The 12,218-nt window shown below is 37.7% G+C and overlaps 1 protein-coding gene across 22 annotated transcripts in view; it reads right to left on the reverse strand.

The window, feature by feature from the left end:
• Positions 1 to 12,218, reverse strand: part of DST (dystonin) — a 291,178-nt gene that overhangs the window by 75,276 nt on the left and 203,684 nt on the right. For all 22 annotated transcript variants that reach the window (XM_068183693.1, XM_068183704.1, XM_068183692.1 and 19 more), the window contains 8 exons: positions 12,061 to 12,217; positions 11,682 to 11,808; positions 9,196 to 9,258; positions 8,148 to 8,383; positions 6,409 to 6,538; positions 4,638 to 4,837; positions 2,668 to 3,163; positions 290 to 1,764 (listed from right to left, as the gene is read on the reverse strand). In XM_068183693.1, coding sequence (XP_068039794.1) covers positions 290 to 1,764; positions 2,668 to 3,163; positions 4,638 to 4,837; positions 6,409 to 6,538; positions 8,148 to 8,383; positions 9,196 to 9,258; positions 11,682 to 11,808; positions 12,061 to 12,217 — 2,884 coding nt within the window. The remainder of the gene's footprint in view (positions 1 to 289; positions 1,765 to 2,667; positions 3,164 to 4,637; positions 4,838 to 6,408; positions 6,539 to 8,147; positions 8,384 to 9,195; positions 9,259 to 11,681; positions 11,809 to 12,060; position 12,218) is intronic.

The following is a 12,218-nucleotide window of genomic DNA, read 5'->3' on the forward strand; positions in this document are numbered from 1 at the left end:
GATTACAGAAGATAACAAGATAGTGAAGAGAGGTGAAGAGGGAATTGGGGTGCAGGAACTGAGAGCTGAGATTTAAAATTCCCAATGTCTGCCAAGCTATAGCAAAGGAAATCTTCTCTGGAGCATAAGATCCCCATTTAAAACAGATAAAATGCATACAGGCAGAACAGACTGCTGTGAAACAAGACTCCTCTAAGGTCTGCACTTAACCAGTCCCTTTCAGTATGCTGTTTAATAAAATGGTATTGTGGTAAAATACTTTGTAATAGTAAGAAAGTAATCTTCCTACCTTGAATGTATTCAGCTGCTGATTAATAGCCTCTGTTTCCATTCCAACAGGACCTTGTGACTCTTCATGTTCTTCAGCTCTCCCAAGCAGAGTGGAAAATTCTTTTAGCTTAGTGTAAAACTCCTCAACACGGCAAATAGTACCATCCACTTGATCTTCCCTGGCTTTTGCTCTGTCTAGTAGCTTGTTGCACTGTTTATTTAGAGCTTCCAAGTCTCTTTTAATACCAACAAGATCAGGAGAAGCTTCAGCTTCTGTGGCCAGCATAATTTTACAGTTTTTATTAGCATTTTCATTATTCATTATAAGATCCCCCAGCTTTTTCATGAAACATTTTATGTCCTCTCTCTGTGATTGCAGTACCTTGAGATCTCTCCCCACTGGAGCCATGCTATCCAGTTCATCATCAAACTCTGCAAACTGAGAGAACATCTCTCGGATGCTGTTTTGGAAATGGCCAATTCCCTGAAGTTTGGTCTCCAGGAACGAGCACCTATCCTCAACTTGCTGCTTCACTGCAGTGTATTCTTGCTCCAAAGATTCAGCTTGGAGTAAGAGGTCAGAAACACCTGCTGAATCAGAAGCTTCTACCACCAGGTCTTGGGCAAGCTTTTTTGCTAAGTCAATGTGAGGCTTTAAAGCTTGCAAGGCTTTCTGCTGGGCCTGCATCATTGTCAGGTGTTTGTTACTGAATGACTGAGGTCCAAGTGAGTCATGAGCTTCCAGATGCTCTTTGGCACTTTGAAGCTGTCTTTCAGTTTCCTTGGATGACTCCTGAAACTCTTTCAGTCTTTGTGCCATATTTTCCAAGCATTCTCTCTTCTTATGCAACTGTTCTGTAACCACTTTCACATTCTGATTCAGCACCTTAGTTTCTTCTTGAATAATTTCTTTATCTATTTGACTTGCTTTGAGCAAACTTTCAGCAGAATTATTTAATAGTTCCACCATCCCATGGTGTTTGTCCAGGTCCTTCTGCCATGCCCTCACCTGAACAATAGAATCCTCTATTTCAACAGGGTTTATGCCAACTTTCAATTCACACAAGTTGCTTTGGCACTTCTCTATCCATGGCTGCAGATTTTCTACATGCTGCTTATATTTGAGGGCTTTCTCCAGACAATCTGCTAATTTATCTTCCCTTTCTTTTACTTGTTTATTCATTTCATCCCACTTATTCTTGAGTGTGGCAATTTGGGATTGTAACTCTGCTTTGTCACCTCCTTGAGTCTTCTGTAAGATACTTTCTCCTTCTGCAACAATTCTTTCATAGGAGCTAATCTGATCAGTCATTGTCTTCTTAAAATCTTTCTGTTCTTCAATTAGTGATTGCAAGGCATCAAGTTTGGCTGACACAGGACGAGCCTGGTTCAGCTCTTCTTTCTTTTTGCTTAGCCAGGCCTCAAAGTCCTTAGACATCTGCTGGAACTGATGAGAAGTGGCGTACGCTGACTGAAGCTGCTGAACATGATTATCTACAAAGGAGAAGGCAGCACAGAGGTTCATTAGCAGAACCTGCTAGTATTCAGTGAAAAAAAAATAATAACTAATATTGATTGTATTATGCATGATCATTAAGTTTAAGGAAGCCAGTCCCTTAGTATGTGGAGTTTGACTGGCACACAACCAAGTTTCTTGCAAGGGGCACACTCATTTGTGTAATGCAGAAGAGCAGTGAAGGCAAGAGACATGAATCAAATGAGGTGAGCTTATCCAGTCTGTGTCTACATGGATCCCATTTGAGCAGATTTTGGTGGTAAAAACACATGTTTGTGATTCATGGTACTAGGAAGTGTAAGCACAGGGAATATTAAGTGGTATAACCCAGTAGTGTCTAACTCATGGCCTACAGGCAATACACCTTCCTAAGGAGATTATTTGAAGTTCCTCATGATCAGAGGAAATTAAAAACCCAAAACTGAGGCTGCTAGGAAGCACAAAGTATGATATCAGTTGCAATGTATTACTTGCTCACTTCTGTTGTTCACAAGGTAAGGAAAGGCTGCAGACTACCAGCCCCCTTCTGTCACAGGCAGTTTTGTACAATTAACACTGTGTTTCACTAAGCCATTAACTGATGTTTGCCTAGAAATTATTGTTTTGGTTTATACTCTGCCCTATGAAACTTAGTAGCTCAATGAACAGCATCCTCTTTTGGTATTCTAATTCAGTGAAGATGCACCTGAAGGAAGACTTGACAAAAGCAGCCTTGCTATTTTACTCCAAGTTATCTCCCAAACTATTCACCAGAGATCCCAAGCATTGTTCTTACCTTTTCAATGCATGGGGATTCTTGCACCAGGCTCAGTTCACCTCTATCACAAACTTTTGCCTTACTTTATGCCTTAGTTACTGCTTTTCTTTAAATAAATACCAACCTGATTTTTGCTTAATGTCCTTAAATGATTTTAAGATGCCGTCTAACTGTCTTGTAAGTTCTGCTTTCAAATACTCTTCCCCAACCAGTGTTGACAGCTCTTCACAAAGAGCTTCTGCTGCACTTATATTCTTCATTTCCAGTTCTATTTCCTCCTTCATTTCTTTAGCAATTTCCAGCTGTTGTTTCACAGCATCAGGCTGTGTACTCACAGCCAGGCTGCTGCTGAGTTTACTATCCAAGGCACTTAGTTTATCAGAGAGACTCCTGAGTAAACTTTGATACTCTGTGCTTTTCACAATGGCTTGGTCAATTCGGTCACATCTGTTCTTCAGTTGGCTGGTTAGACTGTCCCACTTTTGTGCCACAGCTGCCAGTTGCTCTTTTACAATTTCATGTGAGGGTGGATGTTCACCAGGTCTCTCCAGAATCCCCTGCCCAGCCATAGTTAACTGCTCATATTGTGGCTTTCTGGTGTCAAACTCTTTGAGCAGAATCTAGGAAAAGAAGAGAATTTTAAAAAGAATTTACTTCATGAGAAAAAATTGCTTCTGACAAAAAATCATTCAAACAAAAGTAGAATTTTTTGTAGCTAAGTTCTATTATTGAGTGTATCCAAGTTTAAAAGCCAGTGAAATAAATGTGCCTTCTACATAAACTATGTTGTTTCCAAGTATTTACATCAAAGAAACAGAAAAAAAATGAGGTGAATTTACACATCATCTAATAGAAATTCAACTAGGAGATATAAGTAAACAATGAATTCTGTTAATACTACAGTAATTAAGTAACAACACCAAGCAAAATAAGTGCTGTTTTGTTTCAAGAAGCGTCTTCTTTCCTAGACATTCTTGATATTTGCCTTAAGAAAAAACTTCAAAGAAGGTGTATTCTGACATAATATTGCAAGGTTTTATTATAGAACAGAGACTATTTGGCTAATTCACAAAATGACTGAATGTGTAGTGTAAGACCTTTTAAGTTTATATCACTGGTTCTCAGTTTGGTTTTTTTTCACAGTAAGTCACAGTGCTTGCAAAAGAAGGGACAATTATAATGGTTTTACTTTACAAAACATTCCAAACCCTAAGTCACTTATGTTGAACTTTTAAGGACTGTGAAGTGATACATGATAGTCTTATGCCATCTGTCTAGACTTGTGAAGCACTTACAGACCAGTATTGAGTCATAGTATTTCACATAGTATTAAAATATAGTTCATGCTTTAAACACTTCACTTTAAACAATACTGATATTAAATCTTTATTCAAAGCTTTCTTAAAGCTTTATTTTTAAAGCTTTTTTAAATTAAAGCTTTATTAAAGTTTTTTTTTCAAAAACAAATAATTTCCTATCAGTTTAGAATAACTGGCATCAATAGAAATGCTTGAAATTAAATTTTCTACCTTCTGCAACTTCATCTGATTTCACATTTAGTTTCTTTTGTCTGCAGTTTGCTGTGTTGCTGTCAGTAATTTACTCCACTTTTTCATTATGCTTTTTCTTCTGTCTTTGACACTCTTGGCCCCATATCTATCCACAGTACTGCATTTCACTTGCCTTCATATTATTGTTAGCTACTGGCACAGTCAAGGGAATAAAATCTCAAAAAGCTAGTTCTAACCACAGACTGTACATGAGGAATAACAGTAAAATGTCAAATAAATAAAATTCAAAGGGACATTTTCATTTCACTACAGAGAAATCACAGTGTGGTCTAAACAGAAGGACATACCAGAGGATCAACGGTCAATGTCTCCTCAACATTTTTCTTTACCTGTTCTGATCTCTTTTCACTCTTATGATAATTTTTTCTTACTGTAGCCAAGTATGATGTAAGTTGATACCGAAAGATAAGCAAATGGAATGGCTTATACTAACCATGCTCTGGTCTAGATGCAAAAAAGTACGTTGCTAATAACAAAATGTCAGAAGAAACTTAAATCAATGATGTGTGTTGGCACTACTCACCTGAACCTGTTGCTTTTGTGTATTCAGCATATTAGGATCAATTGATAATGGTCCCAGCACACTGACCATTAGCTCCTTTTCTACAAGCCAGTGCTTTAGCTGAGCTTCTGCTGTCTGGAACTGGATCAGGTAATTTGAAGACTCCTCCAGTTTTTGTTGTCTCTCAGATGTAACTTGATTGAGTTCTTTCCATTTGGAATCTAACAATGATAATGTTAACATATTGCATGCATGTTCTAGCAGATGGATTGGGAGACAGCAGACTATATATGAAACATAAACAGAGCTCTCTCATAAGGCTTCGTGCCGATTAACTCCAGATGCCTTATTGCAGTGACTCTGCAAATAACATCTTTTAAGTCAGACCCACATGCACTTGGATGACAGTCAGCCACGTGTGGAATTTTTAGAGCAATGAATATTCAACATGCAATAAAATTATACTAGAATATTACTAAATTAAATACTCCCAAATTCAGGCTTGGTCTCAAATGATACAGAAGGCAAAGGGTTCTATTCAGTTATAACTCAGGTGCCTGATTTAGATAGACAAATATCCTGCTTATTCAGTAATAAAGCCTCATAAGTTTTCAAGGGTGATCAGAAGCCCAAAATTAGGCTTCAACTCTGAACAGCCCTCTGAAAAAGCCCAAGTCTTTCAAATGTCTTTATCGTTCATCTAAAACATCTAAACCGCATACCTAATGATGGGCAATGAGAATAGTTCTGAATATAGGTATTTCAAAAGCACTGTGTGAGCTTAGGTTCACACCTCACCAGTCTGTTTTTTTCCACTGCGGCAAGTTGCTTCCAGAGCAGCCTTTGAGTCCTAATTTTTTAACTTCCCCCTTCCCCTCTGTGATAATGTCAGTGCTTGCTCAGTCAGTTCTGGTATTTTGCTAACTCACCCTGTCTCTAATTTTCATCCCTGTTTTTTACAGTTCTGTTTGCTGCTTCACAGTCTTCTGCTCATTCTGTATTAATCCCCTTTCAACACTACCAAGGGTCTGTTGGAGACCTTACCTACCACTTAAACTTTTCAGAGTCTCACTTACAAGCGGGACAGACTGGAAAAATTCTCAGCTTCAAAATTACTGTTGGTGTAGCAATGGAAATGCCTATCACTATGAATCAAGATTGACATACCATGCTATTGACCTGTAATTATTTAAAATATGACTAACATGAAAACAAATTTTAAAAGCTCATGACAATTAGGTGCTGTAATATCTCAAAATCTATTCACCAAACATGGTAATTTTCTTTTTTTTTTTTCATTGGCTTCTTAAAAAAATTTTCGCAACATTTATGCAGTTTTAGAAAACAGCAAAAAACCACCAAATCCACAAAATGCCAAAAGCCACTAGTTCATGGGGAAAATACATGCAGAAGAGCACTACCAACAGCTCAAACCATTTTCTACATGAAATTAGAATCACTTTAATCTGTTACATTTTGTAAAAAAACCCAAAATATATATGTTGTTTGTAACTGGCCAGTCAAGTTTTAGCTGCACAACATTTGAAAAAGATAAAGCCTCTCAAACAGGGAGTCAAGCTATAGCCTATCCACTAATACAAATTCAAAACCCATGGACATCACTGGAATTACTTCAGATCTACTTGATTGTAAATGGAGTTATTTCCACAGAATTTAAGAGGTAAGAGAAAACAAGGCATTAAAAATACTTGTTATTGCTAATAAATTAAAAAACTCATAATAAAGCAATTTCCAAATCAGTCTGAGTTATAGTATAGCTTTATTGAAATACCTATTTTATCCAATGTTTGTCTCCACTTAGCTGCCTCAGGAGAGTTAGGGTTCTTCTCCAACAGCTCTGTAACTTTGTCCTTCAGTTCCTGAACTTTATTTGCACTTTGCTTTAATTCAGTTTCAAAAAGCTGAAAATTTAGGTGATAAAAGAAATAAATGAATAAATAAGAGACTAAAGAAGAATGGTAAAGTTTGCAATTCATAATACTGAGGTGTCAAACATGAAGATAAAAAAAATAAATATCTAGCCTGTATATACTACTTTTCTGTTATGAATCTCAAAATATGTTATAATGACATATGCTGCTGGTCAATTTTTTTGGAAGAGCGAACCTGACAGATAAAAACTATATTAATAATTATTGCTTAATTGAAAAAGTGACAGAACTAGAAGAATTCAGATAAGTAAGATTCACTAGGTCCCATCATATCGACATACACTTGGAATCTATTTGTGTACAGAAGGCAAACTGACTGATGCAAAGTACAGCTCACAGCAGAAATAACCCAGCTGGCTCCGATAGAGAGGGATGTGGTATGGCCTCATTTACCTCAGTAGAAGTCCTGCTATCACTGACAATTTCATGTAGATCTCCTAAACCCATAGTTTAAAGAGAATCAGAATTTTAAGTGTAAAGCTAACAGAAGAGAACCTGAAATCTCTAACCTGAGATATTCCAGCGAATCCTAATTAATGCTGTTCTTGCAGACAGAAGTGAATGTTTCTTATTAATTATCCAAAACCCACAAAAATAAACACTGAACAAACTATACTTGATTTAGAGCTTCTAGTAAAAGGTCCAGTGCATCAGATGACTCTTGCCTGGGCACTCACTCAGTCTTCCAACTATTTGTGAATACTTTTCTATTGCTACACTGCGGGATAGATGATCATGATAGCTTTGCACATTCTCTGTTAAGAAAAAAGAGCTGGTTTTCTTTCACACTTAATCTGAATTTTATGACTGAATGTTATCCAACTCTGAGGAAGTTGGTAGCTGGTCAGGTTAATTTTTAAGGGTGACCCGCCAAATATAAAAGAAACTCAGTTAAATCTAATTCTGTCTTTGTTTATATACAATCACAAGCAGGAAAAGAATTTTCCCTATCCATTACATTTCCTTTTATAGATGAACCTTACATGTGTAAATATTGTCCTTCATTGCTAGGGAAGCATATGTCTCCAATGCTGAAACAGGACAGGAGCTTACTGCTGATTCAGTGGTTTTCTCATATCAATTGTAAAGGGGGAAAGAGGCTGTTGTGCAGCTATATAACTTAACAAGCATGACAGGGCTGCTCAAGAGAAACACTGCCTTGGAAGAGACATAAGCCACTGCAGCTGCAGAGACCAGGAGGTCTGTGGAGCATCAGTGAACCAGCAGCTGCACAAACAGCTTTTGGACACATACAGCCCTTCAGATATTAAAAGTAATCTATTCTACACCTCTAAACAACTAAGAATAAAAAAGTTTATTGCATAATCAGTATAGCCTCACCTTTTCAAACTGTCCACCAAAATTACTATTTTCTGACCTGCAAAACTCATTCTCTCTGACACAGTGCTCCTTTACTCCACTGACACAGTTTGCCAGATTTGCTCTAAGCCTGACTAATATGCTTAGTAGGATCATTTAAATACTCTCTGTAACATTAAGCTAGACTGAGATATCAGTTATTTCATAGCATCTGCCTAACAACTACAAGCAAAAGTATTTGTTTGAAGGCACAAAGTACCTTATGTTGTTCAACTTGGGCTTTAACTGCTTCACTATCTGTTGGAGCAGCTTCCCAGTCTGATGCAGTTTTGTCCATTTTTTGCAACCAATGCATCATTGAGGCCGATTCTTCCTGAATATTTTGCATTTTTGAAAGCATACTTTCTAGTTCTGAAATCTTTTCATTCAATAAAACTCCCAAATCTTCATAGCTGTGATTTACATTAGACATAGCTTGTTGAACAGTTGTCAGTTCTGTAAAGAGAGGTGCACGAAGACTGCGTTAGAAGTTACAAGCCCTTGAAACAATACTGAGTGTAGCGAAACAGTATTGAAGAGTACTCCGAGTTACAGTAGCTAATAGTCCCCTAAATAAGAACTCACTGAATATGTTAGAGTTATTTCCAATCCACTCTAAATGTGACAACACTACATCTGAATGAGCTAATATAAATTCCTATTTGCAAGAACTTCTTATTTCACAGAAATCATTATTTTAATACATACAAGTGCACAGACATGTTTCAGTCTTTCTACCCATTGCTGTTTTAGTATTTTAAGTAACAATTCCATGACCAAAAGTTGAATATACTGGGCTACAGTTCAGCTACTATAAAGTCCTTATATAATGACTCCCTTGTTTCTATAAAAGAGTCGGTTACATGTATATAAAATGGGTATCTTTGTATACATATATTTGTGTATACACATGTTGTGAATACTGATGGGTTTAAAGGTTTCAATCCCCATTGAAAGGTATTTCTCAAAAGTCATGTCTTATATTAAAACAGCCATCCCCATATACATTTATAAAAGTATATATTGATTCGGAAAACCAGGCCAGATTTGGTTGGTTTTCAAAGAAAATAATAAGGTAGGTATTGTTATAATTACTTACAATATCGTGCCCTAGTCAATGTAATTGTCTTATGTGATGTTGATGTGAAATTTAAGTCTAATAATGACTGCTACAAGCAGATTTATGTACAGCATTTAAAAAATATTTCCACATTTAACAGTAATTGGCAAGCAACAATTCTTTGTCACATGCTGAAATTTTTACTGACCTTTATTTTTCAAGAAATCCTGAGTTCCTGGAGCTCCTCCTTCACCATTTAAAATTGTGCCACCTGTGGATCAAAAGAGATGAAGCCTCTTGCTTATGTGAGCCTTTTCCCACCATAACCCCACCCAGCACTTCATTTCCTCTTCAGAACAGCATGATCCATAGCTGTCATTACAACCTCAAGAAGGAGGCTCCAGCCAGCCAGTACCATAAGTGGTATCACACAGGCAGAGCATGTGCATAGTGAGTGGGGTGTACATGCATGCACTTACAAGGGTGCACATATGATCAGCAGTCCTACTGCTCACAATTCTGTACTAAACAACTGACCAGGGCCAAAGCTTTATGCCCCAGCTGTGAGGCCTATTCACATCCAGATTGCTAACAGCACTTCCTTCCTCTCCCCCAAAGGACCCTGTTCCCCACTGAGAACACAGCTGGTTTTATCCAGCTGTGATGGGTATAGCCTGGGAGAAGACGAGCTGGCAAATGCTGCGACTGAGGAGAGCACTAAACATTAAACAGCAAAGAGGCCCAGAGTGCTTATTGCACACATCACAACCAAAGGCACTGCTTACTTAGGGCACCTTTACCCACCAGGGAAATGGTTGAGATACCATTCCTGGAGGTATTTTAAAAACATGTATATGTGCTGCTTGGGGACATGGTTTAGTGCTGGACATTGTAACTCTGCACAGAAAGTTCTTGAGACCAACTGGATTAATCGCTCTCTATCTTGTCATAAGCAAGGCTGAAGCACGTGCTCCATGATAGGAATTGCAATGTGGCACTCTTATACCTGAAGTCCTTACTGTCACTTGGAGGCAGCCACACTAATTAACCATATCAGAGCCTCTGAAACCAGAGCTAATGGGCTTTGTAAAGTGGAGTCAGACCAAAGAGCAGGGCCACGTGATCACACTGCAGAGAAGTGCAGGGGGAATCACTTCCTGCTCTCCTGCACATATGTATTCCCAGAAGAGCAATTAACTGAGAAAGATTAATGGTTGCCTTGGAAAAGGCTGTGCATCCACCCCCCAGTACCAGCTGGACAGTGAGGACCACATTAGTGGCAGCTGGAGGATGGCAAGAGAAAACAAACCAGATAAGAGGAGTCACAGGCCCCAGCCAGAGTCCTGTACATCTTCGCACTCTTTTAGCTGGACTCTGGTATTTACAACTGCAATAAAGTGATACACAGTACAGGTCTTGTTAAGGAGGGCAAATGTTCTGGTCTGGAGGATTATAGCTGCTCTTATGTGATAGCTATTTAACTATTTTTTCTATCTGGATGCATTTGAGTAGAAAAGAGGCAGAGGAATGAGCCCAAATAGATCACAGAATATTCCAAAATGTTCTTTGATTTTTATTTAAAGTTAAAAAAACACCAAAACCGAACCAAACAACAAAAATAAAAACAAACCACAAAACCAGAGGTAGCTATTACAAAGAGATATAAGAAAGAAATTGTTCCACTTTTGCCCAATAGGTATCCTCTGTCAGTCCCCAACCTCCCAGTCATTTACTGATGACCAATGAAGGCCAACACACTTGAATTTATTTCCAGACCTAGTCAGTTCAAGAATTGATTGAAAATGTGCTTATTGCCATTAAAACACCCAATGTCCTTGAACTACGTCTGGAATAATACTTGCCAGAATTACTGGTTTCTGTAAAACAAATTTATATTGAGCACTAGAGTAAAAAAATAATGGAAATAGACTTGCTATCTTTAAATTATGATTACCAGTAGAATTTAGCTGAAAGTCTAGACAGAAAACACATTTTGGCCCAGGAAAATCACACTGAGATACAAAATCGTTTTCCTTCTGTGCTGTTGTTTCAACTAAAAACAGACTAATACTAATTATGATATCATGTTAGGATGAGTACATTTAGCTAGGCTCATTTTTTATATAAACCATCTCCTCATTACCCTTCTAACAAAAATTCCACGACTCTGAAAACCTTTTGGTGTTTGCTTGGTGTCCCAGAATAGCCTTTTGGCCATTAAATAGGTATCTCTGTGCAGATACATCAGAGTTTGCAAAGCAAGGTTTGTATTTCTCCTGCTGGCAGACTTGATGGATATGTGAAGCACCCAACACTGATCAGAATAAGTAGATTTCTCATTCTCAGAAGCTTTCTGGGATGAGGTGAAGGCCACTGTGAAACTGTCATTTTATTCACTATCTGGGAATTACATAACAACTCTAGGACATGCTAAACCTTTACATCAGCACGCTTTTACATTATTTTGGCAGAGTAAAACAATGAGAATGCATGCTGAATTACTACAGCAGCTAGACAGCAGCTAGTTTAAATAGAATCACAGCAAACAATGGTTAGAAGAGACATGGCTAAATGTTTTCTGACAAGCCATGATATTCAGAAAGCTAATCCAAGGGTGAAACAATATTAATTTTTGTTTTAAAGGTTTTAAAAATTCTTGGAATGTTAGGCTTACCTGATAATACAAAAGCATACCTGATTTGGCAACTGCTCTCAGTTTTGCAGGAGAAGTCACAGCAGTGATTAAGTTACACAGCAAAGTTCCTCTGCTATTCATTTTCTGCAGTTCGGGTGCCTTTAATGTCCATTCATCTTTTAAATTCTGGTTAAGACAGATAGTAATTTGTTCATTACAAAACTGACTTCAAACTTAAGAGAATTAGTGTACAGAAAGGAACAACTTTGCTGCTTGGGAATCTGTTGCAGACATACAAAAGCAAATGGGAATGTAAATGCAGACTGCAAGCCCCCTAGTCCCAATTACTGTGACAGCTTACACCTTAAATCTGTATTTCAGTATTAGTAATAGGTGTCTTATTTCCTTCAGCCAGATTTCACTTCTACAAAGGCTTACCAATGTATCTTCCAAAGGTTTCTTTAACTCCTCTGTATTCAGAGAGGGCTGTGCTGCTGGAATTCGTTCTGTCGTCTCTTTCATCCATTTCTTTAATGATTCTACAAGGAGCTCAAAAGCATCCATTTGTTTCTGACAAGATGATACATCCTCTTCTC

The sequence above is a fragment of the Anomalospiza imberbis genome, chromosome 3, assembly GCF_031753505.1.
Source record: "Anomalospiza imberbis isolate Cuckoo-Finch-1a 21T00152 chromosome 3, ASM3175350v1, whole genome shotgun sequence".
Lineage (NCBI taxonomy): Eukaryota > Metazoa > Chordata > Aves > Passeriformes > Viduidae > Anomalospiza > Anomalospiza imberbis.